Source organism: Nuphar pumila, chromosome 2 (assembly GCF_984573655.1).
Source record: "Nuphar pumila chromosome 2, dmNupPumi1.hap1.1, whole genome shotgun sequence".
NCBI lineage: Eukaryota > Viridiplantae > Streptophyta > Magnoliopsida > Nymphaeales > Nymphaeaceae > Nuphar > Nuphar pumila.
Window position 1 is genome coordinate 18838448 of NC_143250.1, and position 27171 is coordinate 18865618.

Sequence of the window (27171 nt, forward strand, 5' to 3'; positions counted from 1 at the left end):
ATGTAAGCAATCCAAGATCCATGGGCTAATAAACACTCACCATCTGGCTCAAATCCTTAGCTGTAAAAATCTTATTATTATTGTGGAATAATAGGTAGGCATTACCCAGTCTGATATCCGGTCCTAAACCATGAATAAAACAAAGCTCTTAGTATTTTCTTCTTTTTAGCAAATTACTATGAATTTGTGTATCTTGTAGTTTAGTTATAAAAAACATGTATTAAATGGTTATTTTTATGTTCAAATGTGATGCAAATCGAAAACTCGAATTGCGAAGAAACTCTAGGGTACTCTACTCGTACGAACAAAACTCAAAGAAATGCATGAAAATAATGGAAATTGCAAGAAAATTCTGAGAAAATAATACAATTCAATAACCCAATTCATCAACTCTCCCTTGAGAAACTCTTATAACAAGTATTTAGAGGAAAACAAGAGAAACCCTAGATCTATTTTGGATTCAAGATGAATCCATTACATCAAAAGACCCAAAACTATATAGAACTCAAATAAACCCTAACTAAACGGGATCCAAATGGATCTCTTATGAACTCAGCTTGCACGCAGCTCCGCTCCTGCATCATTCTCCTCGGGTTGGAGAAAACTTGCCTTCAAGTCTTGATCTCGCTTACACTTCATTTTATAAAATAAACAATTGTTTCAAACTTGTAAGCAATGGGATTTGAACTCTAAACTTACTGCTTACAAGCCAAACACTTTATTCATTTTTACTTTATGATATAAAAAATGTGTAAAATATAAAAAAAAATGATTGTTCTGAATGCCAAAAATGATGTATTTTTTGAAATGCCTTACGAATTTGAAAAATTGCCCTATGTTCAAATTCATAATTTTTTTGCTATAAAAGAACCTTTTTACCCTTCTCACCGGCAAATTTCCTCCAGATATGCGAACTTCCTCTCAAATATTCAAATATGCAAATTTTTTCTCATATATGTAAATTTTCTCTCAAATATTGAATTTCTCTCAAATATGAAAATATGTGGATTTCCTCCTAAAGGCTTTAGTGGCACTTTTAAGTAGCCATAAAGGCTTTAGCAATGCTTTTAAAGTGTCACTAAAGGTTTTTTACCTTTAGCATCACTTTTACAAATATCAAGCATGAGGCCCTTTGCCTGACATTCGCAAATACAGTACAACATTCACAACCATGAGTTGCAAAGTTTCTCATAATGTACAAAATGTTGGAGGAGTGTGGAGCCTGATTTCTACCTTGATATAAATCCCTAATTTTTGATGTGGGAATTTTTTAAATGTATTTATTTAAAAAAAGTGCACACATTTTTAGGACCTTCATAATTCATGCTTGTGAATGTTTCCCAAATGTGTGAGTCGCCTTTTGATAAAATGGCATAAGGGGCACAGGCAGGCGGACATTCGCAAATGTGATATAAAATACACATATTTGGAAGGAAGTTCGCATTAGTAAATTTGATTGTGTGAAGATTAAAAATATCCTTTTACAACCATAAATTTGTGAATTTGGACATTGAGCAGATTTTGAAATTTGTAGGACATTTTGGAAAACACGTCATTTTTTAATGTAAAGTACGGTTATTTTATATAAAATATATTTATTATTAACTAATGAGCTTATATAATTGAAGTCGAGCCAAACATTAGTTGCTGTTTATGCTTGTTTCACAAGTTTGAACCAGCTATTTATGAGCCATGAGCAGCTCATCTTATTTCCCAGACCTACATGAAGGTATCAAACGTTTTCTCATATATATATATATATATATATATATATATATATATAGAGAGAGAGAGAGAGAGAGAGAGAGAAAAACATGCTAAATGGGGTTTTCTACTTTTTCAATGTTTTTTTTTCACAAATTCTTACCCCATATTTGTGTTTAAAATGATTGATTTACTAGGAATTGACCCAGATCATGTCATTGATAAAAAAAGATACTTGGAGCCTCAAAAATTCACAAAGATTTTGGACAGTTGGTTTTTCAAATCTTATAAACCAACCCATGTATCTGAATAGAACACTCCTGATTAATATAAAATCAAGTACATAGATTACATAATCTGTACGGTCAGAATTTAAAAGAAAAGACCCCAAAAAAGCCTTTTAGCATGTTTGCATCTCTCTCTCCACACACACACACAGATTGGTCACTTTTAGCCAGTTTAAGAATGGACAGATACATGGACCCTTCTATTTAGTTCTCCATGTAGCATACGTTTTCTACTTAATCTAGTGCACGTATATTTCATTGCTTGTTTACTTCAACAAATGCTTTGGATTGAATTATTTCAGTTATGAAACTTGAATATTTTATTATAATTTTTAGATGGAATACGAGGCATTGATTTTTAGATTTTGATTGGTAAATGAAATCTCTAAAATGTTGAAGACAAAAACGCATAAATAAAACGTTAAATGAATGATGAGCTTAGGAAATCTCTTCTCGGATTTACAAACACCGGAGGTAGAGAACATGACAAAAAAACTGCCCCATAGTGCTGAAACAAACTCATCTTGTTACTTTGCCTTCCGGACTTTCTCTTCAGATACCATGTTTGACGGAGATAGAGCCCACCCACATGCAATTCCCTCTAAAATGAAAAGAACACGGTAATCTCCATCTCAACTAAGATATTAGGTTTTTAATCCGTTGCTTGTCTACTCTATGCTTAAAAAATGCATATAGGCAACAGATTCATATGTACACATAAAAAAGCATATACTTATACCCCATCTTATGTAATGTTGAAATACACAATGTGAAGATCAACTTATCCGACCCATTTGAATAGAACAACAGAAACGGTGCTTGAACTGGCTGCACCGAAGCAATCAACAAGACCATATCAACTTCGGCGTCCACATACGCAAAATTGAACGGTCGTTTGCCAGGGTTCCTGCATCCAAAACCTTCTTTGGGTTGGTGATTTCAGTACTTGATTCAGACGGTAGGCTGTTCACAGAAGAACTCTCAAGTCCACTTTGAGGATTCCCAGTTTCTGCAGTTTCAACAATTTGCTTCACCATCTCCAACACTTCACTCATCTTGGGCCGTGCTTTCGGCTGTCTGACCAAGCATCTATTTGCCACTACTGCAAGCTTATGCACGGACTTCAGGGAGTATTGTCCCTTAATTCTTGGGTCAACGATCATACGGAACTTCTTGCTGTCTGATATATATGGCTTGACCCACTCTAAAAGCTTTTGCTCATTTTTTGGGCGATTGCGGTCCAGTGGGCACCTCCCAGTTATGAGTTCATAAAGTACAACACCAAAGCTCCAGATATCACTCTTGGCTGTGAGGCGGCCGGTGTGAAGATACTCTGGAGCAGCATAGCCAATGGTTCCAACCACCTGCAAAGAGAAAGGAAAATCTGAAGTTGGGAACCAACACATCAAGTCGTCATGTAGGCTCAAATGACATTGTGATGTGCCCACACAACCACATCAAAGGCAGGGTTTACAAGAGCTGTGTATGATATCCTTGCAAGCCTGTGTCAGCACGCATGCGCTAAGGAACAAATAAACAAAAAATAATTGAACTAGTGACACAATGTAACATGCTTTCCTAAACCAACTGCTTGTATGCATGGAAGAAACTGTGTTACTGTGCAGTGCGGTCATTCTGCCAATTTGATCTGGATGCACTAATTTTTTCGATAAATATCCTACAAGTGATGGGTTGGGGGATCAGAAGTACATTGATTTCTTGATCAGGATTTTGTGTTTCATTTGCATGACCAGCATGACATAAAATACAGGAAGAAAACATCATACTAGAATAGACACATTGACAGACACTCAATGTGATACTTGAAGCTACAATCTAAGACTAAGTTCACCCTCGTACAGTAGATAGCACCACCAGAAGTATCTAAGATAACCACAACAGAAATTTTGATTTTTTTTCTCCTTTGCTTCTTGCATTGAAATCCCAACATTAAGTTGGGAGAATGGCTGTAATTTGAAGCAGTTGAACTTGGGCTGCAAACCCATCAGAGACCTTGTGACAAGCTTCATCTAAATAGTTTCAATAAATTTTGCACTAAATACAAGCTCAATAAAGAGAACCCTCACGTTAGTCTCATGTGTGTGCAAATCTCAAATGGAGAGCTTGACAAATAAACCCAATTTCTATCACCAACTGAATAATTTTCCCTTGTTGGTCTTATGATATGTCGTTAGTGTTGTGGCATGGAAAAATGCATCACACGTATAAAAGAACTTTAGTAAGAGTACTAAGAGGGCATGAGTTTCATAGAGTAGGTTGTAAGCTAGAAATTTGTTTATCATAGTAAAGCAAAGCAAAACTTATTTGAGTGAAAATATTAAGAGTGGTTGAGTGAAAAAGGTGGGAGAAAGTATGCACCCAAAAAAAAAACTGGAAAAACAACTGACTCAGCAATTCATCAAAATGTCACAACTAAGACTAATCTTAAGGTAAACACATCTCTCAAAGATGAAATTAAACCGCATAAAATTTGTTTGAATCACTATTCATTTGAAGCTTTTAGCACTTGCATTAATATACAAAGCCAGTATAGACAAGGCCACTATCTAAAAGTTACATCTAATTGACAACAGTACTGAAGCAGTCAAAAGAAAGAATAAAGTAACTGGTAGTAAAAGCACTGAGGGATCCTTACTGCTGTTGAAACATGACTAAGTCCTTCCCCAGGCCCTTGCCTGGCCAAACCAAAGTCTGACAATTTTGCATTCCATTGCTCATCCAACAGAATATTAGAAGTCTTGAAATCACGAAAGATAATCTGCATTGTTAAGATAGAAACTTGAAATCAACAAACAAGACAAATACTGCTACTGGATGAATAAGCAGTTTCTTGCATGTATAGTTTTGTATATGAACATTAGAAGTTATTAAAGGTGTCGAATAGAATCACAGTTGCATTTAGGTCAAAAATGCTGTATGCACTATGCAGTATATTGACAATCATAAGAGAACAAATAGCATAAAGAAGGTATAGAATAAAAGGTAGCTTATGAGCTAAAACATATAACTGTATTTCAAATCTAGCAAAAAGTTTAGCAGATGAATCTAGAATAACCAAGGTTCAAACAAAACTGCGAAAAAAATCTAGTAGGCTCACCATGTAATGAAATAAGGCGGAAAGCATAGTCACCTGTATCGTTAAAGGTAATTTCTCGGCGAGGGTATTTCTCAGAGAGATTTTCAAAAGTTGATAAATCGGGATTATCTAGGCAATATATAAAAAATTAAATAAAATTATAAAAAATAAGTAAAAATACTGGAAATAGAAAAATGAAAGAAAACTAAAATAAAGACCTTAAAATATACAAGATAAATTGATAAATGAGCATCTGAGTTAGCTTTTAAAACCATTAAAACACGTTTTTACTTTTTTTTCTATTTTACCCTTTAAAACTTTTTAAAGCCCCACATTTTAAAGTTTTGAATAATCTCCAAAATGCCCTTTTTTCAGAAACAGTCCCCTCACGACACTCAATTTGGGGATTTTCTCATATCTCACCCAATACTCGAGATTTTTTGCAAATCATTCTGTTTTTATTAATGGAAATTAATAGTAATTTTTTTTGTTTTTAAAATCCCCCATTTTTCATATTTTTTGAAAACAAGATCTTTTGAAAAAAACCACAAAATGTGCAAATCACATCGATTTGATTTGGTTTTTGAACCAAATCAAACCAAATTTTGAGGCCAAATTCTTTTTTTTTCTTTAAATTATACTGATTTTTCCAAAATTTTATCTATAATAAATTTGGGGATTTTTTAAAATATAAGAATCTGAAAATCGCTTAGTTTCTGTAGCGATATATCTCTGACAATATCGCGATATTATTGCGAGATATATGAATTGCCGATATATTGAATATATCGCAATATATTCCCGTTACTAACGTTTGACTTGAAATCTATGTCACACGGACTCTTCTAACATGGCACCTTGGACACAACTTCCTTTGTGTTGGGTGAAGTTAACCACACTGAGGTCAATTTCTATCCAAAAGTAAATTCAGTTAACCCTAATCAAGTCCATTTTTATCTATATTATATATATATATATACATAAATGCACACAAATACATGATGTTGACTTAAAAATGTTAATATATATATATAGATATATATATACGCATCCCCCGCACCCAAGTTTTTTTAAAGTGCTGCATCGCCGCATCCGCACCCACACCTATGTGACATAGCTTGAAATTGTCAATAATTTTGCGATATATTCAATATAGAGGCGATATTGGTGACTATGGCAGAAAGCAAACCATAATGTACACAAGCACAAGTACAAATCCTACAAGGGACAATACAAATGCAAAAGTCAATACACAAGCACACGAGTGCATACAATGGTAACAAAGAGCCTAAATGTGCACAAGCATAAGTCTACAAAGGGACAAAACACAAGTCAATCAATGGCAAATACATAAGATCACAAAAGAACACAAAAACATAAAAATAATAATTCTTTATTGAAATAAAATGCTTAGAAAAAGCATCAAAAGGCAAGAAGGGGTTTCAACCACTTTATATAGACCATACAAGGCCAATATAGTCATTGGGATGCTCCCAACGGCTATAAATATAGCCCAATGACTATATTGGACAAAGTCCAATAAGCCCTTATGAGAAAAGAAAAGGACAATAAACATAAAAAAATACATAACTGCCTCTAATGGGTAGCACTTATTATATGTATACAAATGACCAAAATGCCCCTACATGGGCAAAATCTATTACAATAATAAAACAGTTAAAATTATATAATATATACATATACACTCATATATGAATCAATACATTTTAACAATCCCCCTCAAACTTAGGGTGTGATTACCGAAAGTTTGAAAATACAAAAACAAAGAAAAGAGTTCAAGTCTTCGTTGATAATCTTCACCAAATGCCTCATTGGCTATCTCCATCTTCATGATACATCAAAAACAGATTTTTTTTCTCAACCCACATCATCTTTAAGAACCTCGACAGAGAACAAAACAAAGGTTTCAACTACACAAAGGAATAAATTCTAACCAAATAGTTATTAAAAGAAAGCATTTTAACCTAATAATTAAAAAATAGTTATAGGATATATGTATATAGTTTCAAAACAAATATATCTTTTGAAAAAGAATAACACAGATTAATTCATATATATATATATATATATATATATATAAAGAGAGGATGGTTAAGTTCCCCAACAAAACATAGAAGTACTATAAACTAAAAAAAATTAAAAGCGAGTAAGATATGCACCTTAAGCAATAACTTTTAAGATTTTAGAAACATTAGCAACAATTCAAGCAAGGTACAATAGTCACTAAGATAAACACAAAGAATATACTTCAAAATCAATTTTTAAGAATTTCTCGTTTAGACAATCATATAAAAACAACATATTTTTTAAGGAAACATAGATGTCGAACATAGTAGAATTTTGATCCCTAAAGTCCAAAAGACGCGCACATATTAGACATAAAATAAACAATTTTGCAATAAAGTCCCACAGGCTAGGGTAAAAATTTCAAATAAAGATACAACTCATCAAAAGCCTGACAACGCGTATATTAAATGTAAGAACTCAAAGGAGCTCACAATAAAAGCGAAATTAATTAAATTCATACAAAAATGCCAGATACCCAACATGGAACAAATTCAAATACCCTCAACATATACATCCAACATGAAATTAAAGCATACTTATAATGCACATAATACTATGTAATGAAACAAAAATGTTCTCACAACCCTACAGGGTTCATACACAAGAGTCACTTCACACACAACCCAAGTATGGATTTAAGCACAAAAAACCACCAAGGGCCAAGAGAGAGCACACATAATTTTATTAATGTAAGAATGCACATAAAATGCATGTAACTTTTTTAAGGGATAACCATTTTTCATACAAGGAAAAATGAGAAGCAAAAAAGATTAGGAAATACATGGAGAGAATTTAAAAATCTCACATATAATTGATAGAAATTGTGGTTCTCTGTTTCATACACGAGCAGGCACCGAATGGGAGAGAGACAAGAAAGCTGCAGAATTCCCAATAGCCGACTGTGGTATTGGGCTTCCCATTAAATACATGTTGTTACAATTACTAGGGTACGAAAATACCCATCATACAACAAACGTAAATTACAATATGCCATTAATGCCTTTAATAAACATGTGCTAATTAGATGAACTCGAATTGGGTTTGGATAAGATCCAAACCCAGTCATGAATACACGCTTCTTTTCATCCTCCCTCAAGTTGTACATGGTTTTGTGTTACGACAATGAAGTCGTACACGATACTTCAAGTACAAGGTTTTGATGATGAACAAGTGAATCAACTGCATTTCAGTTAAGGCAATAAAGAAAGATGACAAAAATTAAAGAATTCGATGAAGAATCTTTAAAGACTCGTGTGCAAATGTAAAAATCATTTTATGTCTTAGATTCTTGTAAGAGCCTTACTTAGAGTGCATATTTCGATTGCATTTCACCTAAAAAGTATTTAGAAAAACTTTTCTAAAATAACCCTTCATGAAAATCGTTTTAGAAAACTCTTTACTTGATTTTTATGTTTATTAGTCGACCAATAGACTCACCAGTCGACCAACCTTTTAGCACCAAATTTTTTAAGCAAAAACGTCAATTTTGTAAAATTAGTCGACCAAAGGTTTTATCAGTCGACCGGACAGAATGTGTGTTTTTAGAAAATTTAGCAGCAGTCGACCGAAGATTTTATCAGTCGACCGGACAGAACGTGTGTTTTCAAAAAAAATTAGCAGCAGTCGACTGAAAGATTTATCAGTCTACTGATGATATTATCAGTCGACTAACTTTTTTTTTAGTCGACTAAGTTTCAAAATTTCATATTTTCAAACGGCTATGATAAACACATTAGTCGACCACCGATCTGCTAATATTTGTTTTCAGTCGACTAACTATTGTTCCAGTCGACTAATTTTGTCGTTTTTCCTGAAACTTTTAAAAGATGTGTCTTTTCATTTTCTAAACGTTTTGATCGTTCAAAATGGACTGTTTTGACACCCTTTCATGCCCTCAACGTATAGAATCTTTCAACTATAAATATGAGTGCATTCCACACTCAAAAACAATCAAATTGAATCAAATCCAATCAAATTACATTGAGTTATTCTTTGCTTTTAACTCCTACTCATTCAACTTTTCGTTTTCTCACTCACTTGATATTTTCACTCAAATTCCTTTGAGAGACAGTGAATTCGTGAGTTGAGTATTTCAACAACCTCAAAAGTCAATTGCATTCCATTTGCATTCATAAGAAGGGCTCGTAGGTTGATTGTAAGTTTGGTTACTTATATTTTTCTGTAAAAAGGAAAGGACTCCTTGGTTTAAAGGAGTTGTTTGCTTTCAGTAGGGTTGTTACTGAAAGTGAGACCGGATTTGGTTCGTATGATCTTGTAGTTACACAATGTTGATAGTGAAAATCTCAAACGGGTTTTGCTTGGGGACTGGATGTAGGTCGGGAAAGACCGAACCAGGATAAATTCTTGTGTTCTTTGTGTGATTGCTTTGCGAATCTCAAAATCCGTCATAATTCCAAAGACGATATTTAAAAGCACTATTCACCCCCCCCCCCTCTAGTGCTCGTTGCCTCGATCCTATTGCACTTTCATTTTGAACCATGAACAACTTGCCTTTCAACATCCAGAATCGGTCCTTGATAAGCCCTTTGGTAAACAAGTCAGCAACTTGATCAGTAGTCCGAACAAATTATGGTTCAATTTCCTTCTCTTTGACTTTCTGTCTTACAAAATGTTGATCAATTTCAATATGCTTGGCACGGCTATGATAGATAGGATTGAATGACATGTTGATGGCACTTTGATTGTCACATAGGAGAATACATTTAGATATTGATTCTCCTACTTTTGTCAACAAATGTCTAATCCATGTTACTTCAGCTGTAGCAGCTGCCATTGATCTATATTCAACTTCTGTGCTTGATCTGGCAATAGCTCTTTGTTTTCTACTGCTCCAAGAGACAAGATTTAGGCCAACGAAAATACAATATCCTGTCACTGACCTACGTTCATCTGGATCTCTTGCCCAGTCTGCATCTGTGTAAACAAGAAGTTCAAGCATGTTATGTTCATTCATACTCTTTTTATACAGAAGACCATCCCCAATAGTTTCCTTCAAATATCGAAGAGTACGTTTAACAGCTTCCATATGTCCAATACGCGGTTCATGCATGAATTGAGATACCTGATTGACTGAATAGACAATATCAGGGCGAGTAAGAGTGAGATATTGAAGCATCCCCACTATCCTATAGGATCCTCATACAAATTGCCATATCTGGAACTGAGTTTCTGATGAAGTACATTGGGTGTGCTTAGAGACTTGCAATCTTTTATACCTGCTTTGCTGAGAACATCAATAGTATACTTATGTTGGGTAAGTGTCATGCCTTCAATAGTTCTGTCAACTTCTACTCCAAGGAAATATCGCAGTTTACCAAGGTCTTTCATCTTGAACTTGTGGTTCAGGAGTTCTTTGACCTGCTCAATGTGTTCATCAGAGTTACCTGTAATGATTATGTCATCTACATATATCAATAATAAGGTAATTGTGTTGTTACATTTGAATATGAAAAGAGAATGATCAAGAAGTGAACGACTAAAACCATATTTCTCTATTTCAAGAGAAAAACTGTCAAACCAAGATCGAGAGGCTTGCTTTAAACCATATATAGCTCTCTTTAATCGACACACATATTCTCTGGAGTTCCCTTCTACATACCCAATGGGTTGTTCCATGTACACTTCTTCCTTTAGAGTTTCATGTATAAATGCATTTTTTATATCCAGTTGACTGATAATCCACTGATGTTCAATAGTCAATGATAGTATGATTCGAATAGTGCCCATTTTCACAACCGGACTGAAGGTCTCATCATAATCTTGTCCTTGCTCCTAGGTGAATCCCTTGGCAACTAGCCTAGCCTTATATCGCTCAATAGTACCATCTGGCTTATACTTTATTTTGTACACCCACTTGGACCTAACTACATTTCGATGATCATATAGTCTGGGAACAATCTCCCAAGTGCCACATTCATGAAGAGCCTCCATTTTTTCATTCATAGCTTTAATTCATCGCTTAGAATTTGCTGTTTGATAGAAAGTCGTGGGTTGATCTTCCTTACCTAAAGAGCTTAAGAAGAGTTGAAAATCCATAGTGGAATTCTCATAACTTACCCATCTGTCAATAGGATGTCGGGGTCGAGTGGATCTTTTGGGAGCAGAGTATAGAACAAAAGCAGAAGAAGAATTCATCTCTTGATTAGAATTAGGAAGAATCCCCTTCTCACGTCGAGAGTAAACAATACATTTATACCTTTCGGGAGGCAAGAGTGGATCTGAAATGAAACTTTTCTGACATGTTTCCCTCATCTCTTTTATTACATTCTGAAGGACAAACATCATCAACACTAGAGAAGAGGTCAGAGTTCAACCAGGGGTGATAAACTTCAATTTCAGGAAGGGTGTCAACCTTGTGATCAAAATTCAATTCATCAAATACAACATTCCTGGATATTTTGATACGCTTGCTCACAGGATCATAGCATTTGTACCCTTTAAAATTATCAGCATACCCCACAAATCTGCACTTCAAGGCCTTATCCTGAAACTTGTGTTGCATTGAACTGTCAACATGAACATAACATATACACCCGAATACTCGCAAATCATGATAATTTGGATGAACACCATGTAAGGAAAGGCAAGGTGATTTGTTTTCCAAGATATTCATGGGCAATCGATTTATGATATGAACGACTGAATGAAAGGCCTCTGCCCAGAAGGTAATTGGAAGGTTACTATCATGCATCATGCTCATGGCACTCTCGACAATATGGCGATGCTTGCTTTCAGCAATCCCATTCTATTGAGGTGTATGAGGACAAGACACATGCCTACGTATTCCATTTGTCTGGAGAAATTTAATAAAGTCATTTCACGAGAATTCACCCCCTCCATCACATTGAAAACAAAGGATATTACCAGAGAATTGATTTTGAACTAAGGAATGAAAATTCTGAAATAACTTGAATGTTTCAGACTTACATTTCATAAAGAAAATCCATGTATACCGAGAATAGCTATTAACAAAAATAAGATAATACCTTATGCAAGACATGGAGGGAACTGGAGCCGGACCCCAAACATCAGAACAAATAATTTCAAAAGGCTTTGAAGCTCTTTTATTAATAGAATGAAATAGAACATTTTTTATCATCGACATTTAAACTTAGACTTGACTTGGGAATAAGACTGCTAGAAACAAGCTTTTCAATAAAACTACTATTACAATGACCCAAACGACCATGCCAAAGATTTGGCTTATTACACTCAGAAAGACTAAAAACATTTTTAGAAGAAACTGAAGAAGATGATGATGTGAGCTTCAAAGTGGAAGGATTCTCTTGAAACACGTACATATTCCCTTGTCGCTTTCCTTCAGCAAACGTTTCCCTCGTGTGAAGATCCTTGACATGAACAAAAAAATGAGTAAACTCAATAAGGCATTGATGTCATCAACAAGCTTAGAGACAGAAACAATATTTTTCTTGATATTCGGAGCATAAATGACATTTGAAAGAGCAAGGGAAGAAGTAGACATAGGAATGACAGAGTTTCCAATGTAAGAAATACGATGGTGAGACCCATCTCCAATGACTATACTATTTTTACCAGCATAGGGAACACGAGTTAGGAGCTTACCAACATCACCAGTGACATGAGTGGCTGCACCAGAATCGACATACGAAGTGCCCTGATCATTTTGCTTTAAGTTCAATTCAACTAGAGCAGAGAGTAACAACTCCTTGACTTTGTCACTGTTCTTCAATTTATTTGACCCCATGCTTGTCTCTGACTGTTTAACTTTATTTTGAGGATTGAACCAACAATTTGCTTTGATATGCCCCCTTTTATTGCAAAGAAAAAGGGTTGGTATTGATCTTTGCCTTTGCCCATTGGGAGGAATATTAGGTGTAGGTAATATTCCATGACTTCCTTGTCCATTTCTTTTTTGACTCCCTCTATCTCGAAAATCATATCTACCACGTCCTCGCCCATAGGCAACTCCTGTGGCAAGAACAGTATGTTCTCCACCTTGAGAATGAGTATCTTTAGAAAATCCCTTTAAGGTCATCTTATACTGCAAAAGCTTGACACGAAAATCTTCAAAGGTAGGTAAATCTGACAAACACAATAAGGAAGTAACCATCATATGATAATCTGATCTCAGCCCACTCAAAGTCTGTTGCACCATATCTTTGTCACTGACTACGCATCCCACGATGGCCAACTGATCTGTAATGGTCTTCATTTTGTTCAAGTACTCCATGATGGTCATGGAGTCCTTTCTTAACATTTGAAACTCTTTTTTCAAAAATAATATTTTGGCCTGAGAAACTTGAGAATATGTTTGAACCAATCGATGCCATAATTGCATTGCGGAGCAGTCATCTGGAATTGCCACAAGCACTTCTTGTGACAATGTAGAAGTGATATAGGCAACCAACGCCTGATCTCGCTTCATCCAGGATACGTATTCTGGATTTCTGACATAGGTAATACAAAGATCTCCCTCACCATTCTTTGCTTCTTGTGATATGAACTCTGGAGGAACAGGAACAGAACCATCCAGATGTCCAGAAAGGTCCTGACTTCTTATTAATGGTATGATTTGTCACTTCCAAGTTAGAAAATTGAAATTATTTAGTTTCTCAGACACGAGTTGACTAAGAAAGTTCGAGGAAAGACCAGACAGAGAGTGAGGAAATGAGTCCATATTCTATCGAAACCAAAAATATAAGAGATAAGAAATAGAAAATGACTTTACGACAAGGACCCAATTGCGGTTGAAATCTAATGAAAATCAAAACGGAAACTTAATATCAAAAAATTCTGCTGACAGCCCTTTTTTTTTAACTATTTGTTTGATAAAACTGAGGCAGAAAACCGGAACTATGCAGTAAGAACCTATTCTGAATTAGAATAGGTTCAAGAGGCACGTTACTTTGAAATTTGTAGAAGATGAACCGAACCTGAGAGAGAGAGAGAGAGAGGGAGAGAGAGAGAGAGAGACGGCTGTACAAAGAAAACAGAAAACTTAATCACTCATTAGGGCTTCTCTCTATATTAAATAGAGAGAGGCAAAACAAAGAAATTACAACTAAGACCTTATGAAAAAAGTATTTCAGAAAACCTCTAATAAGGAACAACTTAACCTAAAAACCACCTATTCTCAACACTCCCCCTCAAGCTGGAGCATAGATATCTATCATGCTCAGCTTGTCACAGCATCTGGAAAAATTAGGCCTAGCAAGAGGCTTTGTAAACATATCTGCAACTTGGTCTTCAGACTTTAGGTATTTTGTAGTGATATGACCAGCTTGAATCATATCTCTTACATAGTGACAATCAACCTCAATGTGCTTTGTTCTCTCATGAAAGACAGGATTGTTTGCTATATATGTTGCCGCTTTGTTATCACACATCATGGTCATTGGAGAGGAAACCTTCACCTGGAGATCATTAAGAACAGTGCGAACCCATATCAATTCAGCAGTTGTTTGGGCCATAGCCCGATATTCTGATTCTGCACTCGACCTGGAAACCACATTTTGTTTCTTACTTCTCCATGAAATCAAGTTGTCTCCCAGAAACACACAGAATCCTGTGGTAGACTTTCTATCTACTACAGATCCAGCATAGTCAGCATCAGAATAAGCTACTATCTCCAGAGTTCCACCTTTCTTGAACAATAACCCCTTTCCAGGAGAGGATTTTAGATATCTGAGAATCATTATGGCTGCATTCCAGTGTACCTCAGTTGGTTTGTCCATGAACTGGCTAACTTTGCTTACTGCTAAAGCAATATCTGGTCTGGTCACAGTTACATATAGTAACTTCCCTACTAGGGAGCGATAGCGTTTGCTATCAACAGGTTTTGACCCTTCTTCAACCAACTGAACTTTATGGTCCATGGGAATATTTGCTGGTTTAGCTTCCAACATGCATGTTTCCTTTAATAAGTCAAGAACATACTTCCGTTGAGACAGAACCATCCCTTCACGGCTTCTAGCAACTTCTATGCCCAAAAAATACCTGAGTGAACCAAGGTCTTTTGTAACAAAGTGTTTGTGAAGATGAGCTTTTGTGGCTTCAATAGCTTTCACATCATCTCCTGTAAGAATGATGTCATCCACATATACTACCATAACAACGATGCCAGAGCTAGTTTTCTTTATAAAAAGAGTATGATCTGCTGCTGATCTGTTAAAACCAAAGCTTGACATCACTTCAAACAACTTTTGAAACCATGCACGAGGACTTTGTTTCAAGCCATAAATCGCCTTTCTCAATTTGCACACCTTATGACACTCCCCCTCAACCTCAAAACCTGGAGGTTGTTGCATGTAAACGGTCTCGGAGAGATCCCCATAAAGAAATGCATTTTTCACATCTAATTGACACAAGTTCCAGCCATGCTGAACAGCTACTGAGAGAACAAGACGGATGGTACCCATCCGTGCAACAGGAGAAAACGTTTCAAAGAAGTCAATTCCATATGTCTGGGTATATCCTTTCGCGACTAATCTAGCCTTGTACCTTTCAATAGAACCATCAGATTTGTACTTTATTGTATATACCCATTTACAACCAACAATGTCAGCATCTGCTGGGGAATCAACTAGATCCCAGGTATGCTGAGATACCAAAGCCTTCATTTCTTCTTGCATAGCCATCTTCCAGCGATTATCAAGTGCTGCCTGCTGATAGTTCAGAGGAATGGTTTCAGCAGACAAGGCTGAAATAAAAGACTTCATCTTATGTCCAATTCTGGCATGGGAGACAAAATGAGCTATGGGATATAAGGTGCATTGTCTTGTCCCTTTTCGTAGAGCAATAGGCCTGTTATCATCATCCTGAAGAACACTATTGTCAGTAGAACTTACCTCAGGAGAAGAAGAAGATGAAGGCTCTTGCGGAAGTGGAGCTCTACGCACATATACCAATGGAGGATTATTAAATCTGGAAGAGGATGAAGTTTGGTTCGGTAAGGAGGGCACAGATTCCAAAGGAAAAGGAGGTATAGGTAATGGAAAAGACTCAGCTGGATCAACCTGCAGCGGAGAACCGGAACTAGAGTAATATGGAGAGGATTCCAGGAAAGATACGTCTGCACTGACATACTCTCGGCGAGAAATAGGATCATAACATCGATAGCCCTTCTGATTTTTCGGATAACCAATAAATATGCATTTTGTAGCTTGAGCTGCTAATTTATCACGGTCAGGGCCAAGTTTATGAACAAAACAGACACATCCAAATATTTTTGGTGAGAAAGAAAAAAGTGGGGCATTAGGTTTTAGGATATGTAATGGAATTTGATCACCCACAGAAGACGAAGGCATGCGGTTGATCAGATAGCAAGCAGTGGTAATCGCATCACCCCAGTATGACGCAGGAACATTGGATTGAATCATAATGGTCCTTGCAACATCAAGGAGGTGCCGATGTTTTCGCTAAGCCACCCCATTTTGTTGAGATGTATAGGCACAGGAAGTTTGGGGTTGGATGCCATGATCTTGGTAAAATTGTAACAGATCTTTTGATTTAAACTCAAGAGCATTATCAGTGCGAACAATCTTGACACTAGATTCAAACTGAGTTTTTATTTCAAGAATTAGGGATTTGATAAGACTTGGAACATCAGATCGTTCTTTTATTAAAAATACCCATGATAACTTAGAGAAATCATCAACAATAACAAGATAATACCGACACTGAGTCCTAGTAGGAATCTTACTAGGACCCCATACATCTGCATGAAGAAGTTCAAAAACTTTATTACTCGACTGACTCTGACTCAAAGGGAACGAACTTCGATGATGCTTGCCCAACTGACATGCTTCACACTGAAATGATGTGGTGGAAGGAATCTGAGGAAAGACCGACCGAAGCTTTGACAATGAAGGATGACCAAGACGACGATGCCACTGAACAGGGCTGAATGAATGGTCCAATGCAGCATGAACAGAACCCATTGGATGATGTAGGTAGTAAATTCCATTTTCTTCATAGCCTCCACCAATCTTCTTCCCCGTCAGCAAATCCTGAAAATGACAACCCATTGGATCAAATATTACTCTACAATTTTGTTCTTTTATAAGGCAACTAACAGAAAGTAAACTTTGAGGAAAGTTTGGAGCATGAAGTGCATTTTTCAACTGTAATGAGGATATAGAAATATTTCCCTGACCAACAACCGGGGAGGAGCTCCCATCGGCTAATGAGACTCCAAGTTGAGCCTTAATGACCTTTAGATCTGAAAAAACACGAGAATTTCCACACAAATGTCTGGATGCACCAGAGTCAATAACCCACTTACTATCATTCGGATGGAGATGATTCCCGGTTGAATAGGCAATACCAGCTACAGGAGAACTGGAACTCAAAGGTCGGAGAGCAATCAACTCATCATATTCCGCACGACTAAGAGTGATATTATTTTCATTTGCAGTGATATTCTCTTGTGCATTAGTTGCCTCAATAGTAGTAACATGAGCTTTAGGATTATATGACTTTGATGCAGAAGAGAGTGGCCGACCATGCTTATCCCAACAACGATCTTCTAAATGACCAGATTTTCCACAGAATGTACATTGAAGCTTTCCTCTGCCTCCCATACCACGTCCACGTCCTCGTCCTCTGATATTCTGAATATTTCCACGGCCATAACTAGATGGGGCAACAAGAGCAGATGTCTGAGTCACAGGCGGAGATTGTGGCAGAGATATCGCAAGTCTACTCAGACGATTGTAAGCGTCAGCAAGAGTGGGAACATCTGAACCAGTCAACATTTGAACTTTTGCAACCGAAAAATCTGAAGAGAGACCTGTAAGAAAACGAGCAACCATGGTTTGTTCTTGATGATCATTTTGCTTCGAGCAACACAAAGGCCGGTGAGCATTAAGTCTTTCAAACGCAGCTTTGACAGAGGCATAGTACTGGGCCAAGGTCTGATCTCCCTGTTGCAAGTTATATATTTTCTGTTCGACTTGTAGGACACGACTCACATTCGTTTCTTGTGAGTATGTATCACGAAGATTGTCCCACATTAGTTTGGCTGTATTATAGTAGATCAATCCATCTACAATATGGGGTTCGACACTGTTCATGATCCATGACATAACTATGTCATTATCTTCATCCCAAGTAACATATTTTCCCAATTTCTCAATGGGTTCGCTTTCCAACAAAATATGTTTTCGACGATGTCCAGATACCGACATCATAAAAGTTCTGGACCACCTGGCATAGTTGGTTTCATTCAACCTAACAGAAGAGCCATACGAGAAGGGGTTGGCAAACGCCTTATACTCCCCAATATGTTCCATTTTGGAATCACCTTTCGACGTTTCAGCCATACCAAAAAAAACTCACTTGAACAACAAGTGTTCAAAAAAAATTTCTTCAACTCAGCAGGAAACCACTCCTGTTGTTCCACAACATAAAGATCAATCCAGCATGAAATCACATTTGCTATTTTCCATGACAGAAGAGTAACTTCAACACTCGACACAACAGGGAGTTAAAAAAAATTCAGTTGCTGTAGTTACCACAGAAATTCCGATCCTTGCTACACCCAAACACATCACCACACATGATAAAATGCAGTCGCAAGACACACTGTTAACCAAAACTTGCTGTTCTCCAACATATACGACATGACATCCAGTAAATATCACACAAAATCAGCTTCTGCAAGAACTCAACACTTACGGCCACACAAAAAAAAAAGTCTGTTGCTCCCAAACAGCAGGAACACACCTCGACGAGAATTCAGCACTCACGACAACAGAAAAAAAATTTTGTTATTTCCACCCATCAGGAATATCCTTCGACACCTTATGAACCAACACACAACTCGTCATAGCAGCAGGAAGACTCGGCACCACCAGGTCGCAGCAAACTCCCAACAGCGTAGGTAGTCACGAGGAGAGAAAACAAAAGAAAACAAGGAGATACGACACCCACAGCAGGCATCCACGACGAGCACGAGGAGATACGACCCCCACAGCAGGCATCCACACCCAGCAGATGATACGACACCCACAGCAGATGATACGACACCCACAGCAGGCATCCACGACCAGCAGAATGCCAAAAAAAATATTTAAAGTGCTGACCTGATTAGATCATTACTCAGCGTGATCGAAGTTTGATCATGATCATGAAAGCCTCCATGAATCGACTGAGATCTGGTAGAGCACGATCACACCCACGTCACAGTCGATATCTCGATCACGCTCCCACTTCACAGTCGATCACGTTCCCACGATCGGCTGTGGCTCTGATACCATGTAGAAGATGAACCGAACCTGAGAGAAAGAGAGAGAGAGAGAGACGGTTGTACAAAGAAAACAGAAAACTTAATCACTCATTAGGGCTTCTCTCTATATTAAATAGAGAGAGGCAAAACAAAGAAATTACAACTAAGACCTTATGAAAAAAGTATTTCAGAAAACCTCTAATAAGGAACAACTTAACCTAAAAACCACCTATTCTCAACAAAATTAACATGTAATTTCAGAATATGAGAAAATATAAACAGGCAGTGCGAAACAAAGAAGAAAATAGAGAAAGATTAACTAATGTGACATTAGTTAATCAAAACAGACCTGGGATCACTTCCAGATTTGAATCTGATATGCAGTCAACTTGTAAAAGTATTTGACGTGATCCTATTCAAGCCTTGGAATCACGCAAAGATCAAATGATGTGAATCCGATCTTGCGTGATTGTTTGTGTTGTTAATATATAAGATTATGTGAAGCGACAAGACAAAAGGGAATATGATAACATGAAAAAAAAAATAGAGAAACAAGAAACGTGAACAGGTAGGCTATGAAAAGAAGGTTGTTCAGCAAACAGTGAAACAGAAATATGTAGAGAAACAGGAAACGTGAACATGTAGGCTATGAAGAGAAGGAAACAAGAGAAGGAAGAACACGTTATTTTGAAGGATTCCATTGATTCATTTTGAAGACAGGAGAAATGATTTGAAGACAAGAGAGTGGGAAGAGGCTTTACCGGATGAAGCACATGCTTTTGGCACTTTGGCTTAGTGTTATAAATAAAACACTACTTTTGTTTTGTGATGTGATGCCTCGATGGCCTAAATGGACTGTCATCGGCCTGGAGGGCTGTGGGTTTGGTTTGCTTTCACATATGTTTTAAATACATCACTTGAACCACATAAGATGGTTTGGCACATTACTACACTGTTCTAGTGGTTTATACGGGCTGGAGTCCCGAATGTGTCCCCGCAAGGGAGGATGCGGGTTTTCACCTTACTTTTGCATATGGTTTTGCAAACTTAAAGAATGAACTTTAAATAAAAATAATGAATAAGAACAGTGTAATATACATTCTGGGATATCTCATCTAGAGTATGAGAATCTTAGATATCCGGTCTTGGGGAGACTGTGAGGATACAAAAACTCTGTGTGCGTTGTTGCCCCTGAACCCGATATTGAGGTTCTTCTCCTGGCCACGGTTTTAGGGAGAGTCTGCCACTTTACCCGGGAGTGGTGTGTTAGTCACAGCTGTGAGTTTATGGTACCAAGGAAGTGACACTTGTGGGCGTGGGGTGTCCATTGTGTCTCCGACATTAGATGTGGAGGTCTAATGTTCCGATGGATGGTGTTGTTTCCTGATATCGGTCGAGGGCTAAGTGGGAACCCAGTAATAAAATACAAATTGTGTGTTAAGCTACCCTGAGAACCTACTTGACCTCGGGGGTTTTACCCGTTTGGTGTATCCGCGGGCCACGGTAATTAAAAAGAGGAACTTAAGGTTGTGTGCATCTAATAGGGCATGCATATGGAAAGATGGAACATAAATGAAAGATAACAAAAAGGAATCATGCATTGCACATAATCATGCATTTTTCTGTTATGCATTAGATCATGCATTTTTGAATCATTCTTGATATTATGACATCATTTGGTGGTAGCATATGATTTACTTGGTGAAATCATGCTGAAAGGTTTGATTATTTAGTTATTGATATATGACACTGCTTTACTGTATTTGACTGGTGAGTATATGCAATTATTGGTAGTTATGGATAATTTGAATGTTGAAAATTTTATATCTGCACTCACTCAAATCACTGCATGAAATCTTATCCATGTTCTTTCTCTCACCTGGTTTCTTTAGAAGTAGCTGTGCTCAGAATTTCGATTCTGACACCCTACTTTGTTGTTTTTTCAGAAAATGGTGAACAGTGAAGTTGGACATGCATCTGGGGATGGATGAGTTGTACTTGGGCTTGTCAGCTTCAGTAGAGGATATAGTGGCTCTTTCCTCTGTCTTTTAGTTATTTTAATTTCTACAATTGTTACTTTACTTTCAGTTGAAGAAGACCTTGTCTTTGAAATTTTTTTACTCATTAATAAAAGAGTTTTAGTTGGTTGATATGGATGATAATTGCAACTTCGTTTATGGTGGATGGGCTATCCAATGGAAAGTGGAACTGTGAGGACCCCAGATCTTTGGAAAGGTTTCCGCAACTCTTAGAAATATATATATATATATATATATATATATATATATATATATATATATATATTCCGCATTTTTAAAGGGTCTGGATTGGGGTCGTTACATAAGCCAGGTGATTTATCTTTAACATTATTATTGTGTTGTGCAAAAGAATATTTCTTTAATCAACTTTTCATTTTTGTGTGTTTTGGCTTTATGCACCAATGTGGTGGAAAATGCATGGAATATGTGCCCCCGATCTTCAAAAAATTGTTATTCGTATACTTACTCAAACATGTTCTTCATCTGGATATGAACGAAATTGGAGTACCCTTGATCAAATTCACACTAAGAGAAGAAATAGATTAGCTCAAAAGAAACTTAATGACTTAGTGTTTGTCCATTATAATTTACGTCTGAGAGAAAAGCAATTAAAGAGAACACGTCTTGACCCAATTTCTTTGAACAATATATATTTGCAAACACCAATGGATGAATGGGTCATGCAAGAAGGAGTTTTAGATGGAGATGAGGTAAAACCGTAAAAGTTTGTTTGATATTTTAACTTGATTAAAATTGTTTTAATTTAGTTTTTTGTCTTTCTCTATTGCATGTTAACTCAAATGTGTCATATTTTATTGAATGAAGGATTTCTTAAGAGACTTGGAGATGGAAGTTGAAAACATTGAAGAAGCTAATCTTATTGATGACGAAGGTGGTAATGGAGTTGAAGATGAAGATGCAAGGGAAAATGCAACTACTAGTACTCCAATTCAGCCATTAATTTCTACTTCCAACTCAAGAATTGATTCAAATGAAGTTCCAAATAATAGCACTTCGCCTCTATTTGAGATTTGAGTCATTGACTCTTGAATTGAGAATTGAGATATCATATTTTGTAAAAGTGGATAAATTTTGGATGTTTGAAATTTGATTTTGTCATTGTGTTATGATCATTAACTTTATATTTATGAACTTTGTAACTTAACTTTACTTTAGGGCTTATTTCTATTGAAATATTGAATTATTGTTTTGCTTGGTTGTTGGATTTCTTGCTATTAGATGAGTAATTATAAGTTAGATATAGTTTTACTTGATGTTATTTTACTTATTAATCAATTATACTAGTAATTAAGTCATTCTACAAACTTTTATATGTTTAAATGATAATTTATATATTGTTTTTCTTTTAAAATCAAAAGTTAACAAAACCCGGTTCGAGTCACCGAGTTGACCCGCCGAGTCACGAGTCCATAAAGAATGAGTCGAGTTCCGAGTCACGGGTTTTAAAACCATGGCTGGGACCCGATTATCATATGATGGTTACTTCCTTATTATGTTTGCCAGACTTACCTACATTTGAAGATTTTCGTGCTAAGCACTTACAGTATGAGATGACTTTGAAGGTATTCACACTCCCATTGGAGCACAAGACGTTCTTGCCACAGGAGTTACCTATGGTCGAGGACGTGGCAGGTATGAATCTCGGAAAAGAGGAGGTCAAGAGAGGAATGGTCAAGGAACTCGTGGAATATTACCTACACCAAGTATGCCTCCTAATTTGCAAAGGCAAAAGTCAATACCTACTTGCTTTCTATGCAACAAAAAGGGGCACATCAAAGCCAATTGTTGATTTAACCCTCAAAATAAAGGAAAGCAATCTGAGACAAGAAAAAAAACATATACATTGCAAAATAGTGGAGAAGTCAAAGAGTTGTTATTATCTGCCTTAGCAGAATTGAATTTCAAACAGAATGATCAAGGCACTTGGTGTGTTGATTCTGCTGGAACCACTCATGTCAGTGGTGATGCTGGTAAGCTCCTAAAACTTGTTCCTTATATTGGTAGAAATAGTATAGTCACTGGAGATGAGTCTCACCACCATATCTCGCACATTGGAAACTCTGTAATTCCTATGTTCAACTCTTTTCTTACTCTTTCAAATGTCATCCATGCTCCTAACATCAAGAAAAATATTGTTTGTCTCTAAACTTGTAGATGACATTAATGCTTCAGTTGAGTTTACTCCTTTTTTTTGTTTATGTCAAGGACCTTCACACGAGAGAAACATTCGCTGAAGGAAAACGACAAAGGAATATGTACGTGTTCCAAGAGAATCCTTTCACTCGTGTTCGGCCTGTTGATTCCACCTTGAAGCTCACATCACCACCTTCTTCAGTTCCTCCTGAGAGTGTTTTTAGTCTTTCTGAATGTATTGAGCTGGATCTTTGGCATGGTCGTCGGGGTCATTGTAGTAGTCGTTTTATTGATAAACTTGTTTCAAGCAGTCTTATTCCCAAGTCAAGTCTAAATTTAAGTGTTGATAATAAAAAATGTTTTAGTTGTCTTCAGTGTAAGAGTCATGTTATTCCATTCATTCCATTAATAAAAGAGCGCCAAGACCATTTGAAATTATATATTCCGATGTTTGAGGTCCGGCTCCAGTTCCTCCCATGTCCGACACTAGATATTATCTCATTTTTGTTGATAGCTATTCTCGATATACATGGATCTTCTTTATGAAATGTAAATCTGAAACCTTCAAGTTATTTCAGAATTTTCATTCTTTGGTTCAAAACCAATTCTCTAAGAATATTATTTGTTTCCAATGTGATGGAGGGGGTGAATTCTCTTCAAATGACTTTATTAATTTCCTCCAGACAAATGGAATAAGTAGGCAGGAGTCTTGTTCTCATACACCTCAACAGAATGAGATTGCTGAACAGAAGCATCGCCATATTATTGAAAGTGCAATGAGCATAATGCATGATAGTAACCTTCCAGTTACCTTCTGGGCAGAGACTTTTCATTCAGCGGTATATGTCATAAATCGATTGCCCATGAACATCTTGAAAAACAAATCACCCTATTTCTCTTTGCATGGTGTGCATCCAAATTATCATGATTTGCGTGTATTCGGGTGTGTATGTTATGTTCATGTTAACAGTTCAATGCAGCACAAGTTTCAGGATAAGGCCTTAAAGTGCATATTTGTGGGGTACGCTGATGATTATAAAGGATACAGATGCTATGATCCTGTGAGCAAGCGTATCAAAATATCCAAAAATATTGTATTTGATTAATCAAATTTTGATCATAATGCTAACACTTCTCCTGAAATTGAAGTTTATCACCCTTGGTTGAACTCAAATCTCTTTTCTAGTGTTGATGATGTTTGTTCTTCATAATATAATAAAAAAGATGAGGGAAACGTGTCTACTGTTGCACAAAGAACTCAGGAAAGTGTGGTTTCTGAACCACTATTGGCCCCCTGAAAGGTATAAAGGCATTGTTTACTCTAGACGTGAGAAGGAGATACTCCCTAGCTCTAATCAGGAGTTGAATTCTCTTGTTTCTATTTCATCTCCTGTTGACAGAAGGTCTACCCGGCCTCGACATCCTATTGATAGGTGGGTTAGTTATGAGAAGTTCACGATGGATTTTCAACTCTTCTTAACCTCTTTAGGTAAGGAAGATCAACCCACAATGTTTTATCAAACAATAAATTCTAAGAGATGGATTAAAGTTATGAATGAAGAAATGGAGTCTCTTCATGAATGTGGCACTTGGGATATTGTCCCTAGACCACACAATCGGAAATGTAGTGGGGTCAAAGTGGGTGTATAAGATAAAGTATAAGTCGGATGGTACTATTGAGCGATACAAGGCTAGACTGGTTGCCAAGGGCTTCACACAGGAGCAAGGACAAGACTATGATGAGACCTTCAGTCCGGTCGTGAAAATAGGCACTATCCGCATCATACTATCATTGGTTGTTGAGCACCAGTGGACTCTCAGTCAACTGGAGTGAAAAATGCATTTCTACATGAAACTCTGAAGGAGGAAGTATACATGGAGCAGCCCACTGGGTATGCAGAAGGGAACTCTAAAGAATGCGTGTGCATGATAAAGAGAGAGAGATATGGTCTGAAGCAGGCATCTCAATCTTGGTTTGACAGTTTCTCTCTTGAAGTAGAAAAATATGGCTTTAGTCGGTCTCTTCTTGATCGTTTTCTTTTCATATTCAAATGCAAAGATAGAGTTACCCTGTTATTGATATATGTTGATGACATTATCTTTACAGGTAACTCTAATAAACATATTGAACAGGTTAAACAACTTCTGAACCATAGATTCAAGATGAAGGATCTTGGTAAACTGCGATACTTTCTTGGAGTAGAAGTTGACAGGACTACTGAAGGCATGACACTTACCCAACATAAGTATACCATTGATGTTCTTAGCAAGGTAGGTATGACAAATTGCAAGTCTCTAAGCACACCCAGTGTACTTCATCAGAAACTCAGTTCCCAAGATGGAGATTTGTATGAGGACCCTACAGGATATCGCAGGATAGTAGGAATGCTTCAGTATCTTACCTTCACTTGGCCTGACATTGTCTATTTTGTCAATCAGGTATCTTAGTTCATGCATGAACTGCATATTGGGCATATGGAAGTTGTTAAACGCATTCTTCGATATTTGAAGGAAACTATTGGAGATTGTCTTCTGTACAGAAAGAGTATGCATGGCCATCACATGCATGAACTTCTTACTTACACAGATGCAGATTGGGCAGGATATCCAGATGAGCGTAGGTCAGACTCAGGGCTGATGTTGCTTACTCCGCAAGTGAAGGAATAAATCACCAAGGTAGTAGACGGATTATTGATTCAGGTGCCTCTAGACACCTATGTGGGTCTTCAAAAAAAAGTTCTAAGCTAGACCCCATGTGTGATCACCACAAGGTTGTCCTTGCCGATAGGAGTTCCTCTCCCATTGTGGGACAAGGAAATGTTTTCATCTCTCTGTTACTTCAGCTGACATATGTGCTTCATGCTCCTTACTTTTCTCAAAATTTATTGTCAGTTAGTCGTATTGCAAAAGAGCACAATTGTAGAGTGATTTTTTATCCTTTGTGTTGTATGTTTCAGGATTTGCTGACAGGGAAGAGGATTGGTGGAGGCTATGAAGAAGGAGGTGTCTACTATCTTCATCAACCACTGGGAGTCGTGCATACCGTGTCTGAGTCATCCACCAGTTCTTATCAATGGCACCTTCGTCTTGGTCATGTGCCGTTGCCAAAACTTCGTAGAATTCTTCCTCAAATTTCACCTTCTGCCTCATTCCAGTGTGAAACCTGTCAGTTGGGTAAACACCACAGGAGCTCGTTTCCTTCAAGTCAGAATTCATCGAGTCAAAGATTATTTGAGCTTCTTCACGTTGATGTATGGGGACCTAGTAGAGTTCCCAATTGGTCCCAGTGTCGTTATTATTTAGTCATTGTCAATGATTTTTCCAGATTATCATGGGTACTTTTAATAAAAGACAGATCGGAAGTTCCTTCAATCCTTGTGTCTCTCATTATTGAAATAAAAACTCAGTTTGATTCTCTTGTCAAGATCATTCGCACTGACAATGCTCTCAAGTTTAAAACCAATGAGTTACTACTATTTTATAAGATTCGTGGCATTCGACCTCAAACTACTTGTGCTCATACCTCCCAACAAAATGAGGTAGCTGAAAAAAAGCATAGATATCTTTTAGATG

General features: G+C 36.9%; 1 protein-coding gene across 1 annotated transcript in view; it reads right to left on the reverse strand.

Annotated features, from left to right (window-relative positions):
- Positions 1–2623: 2623 nt before the first annotated feature.
- The window catches only part of LOC149844935 (serine/threonine-protein kinase PCRK1-like), a 38003-nt gene continuing 13455 nt past the window's right edge, over positions 2624–27171 (reverse strand). The window contains exons 3-4 of the mRNA XM_089995389.1: positions 4648–4770; positions 2624–3355 (exon numbers count right to left, since the gene is read on the reverse strand). Of these exons, the coding sequence (XP_089851515.1) occupies positions 2834–3355; positions 4648–4770 (645 nt within the window). The 3' untranslated portion in view covers positions 2624–2833. The remainder of the gene's footprint in view (positions 3356–4647; positions 4771–27171) is intronic.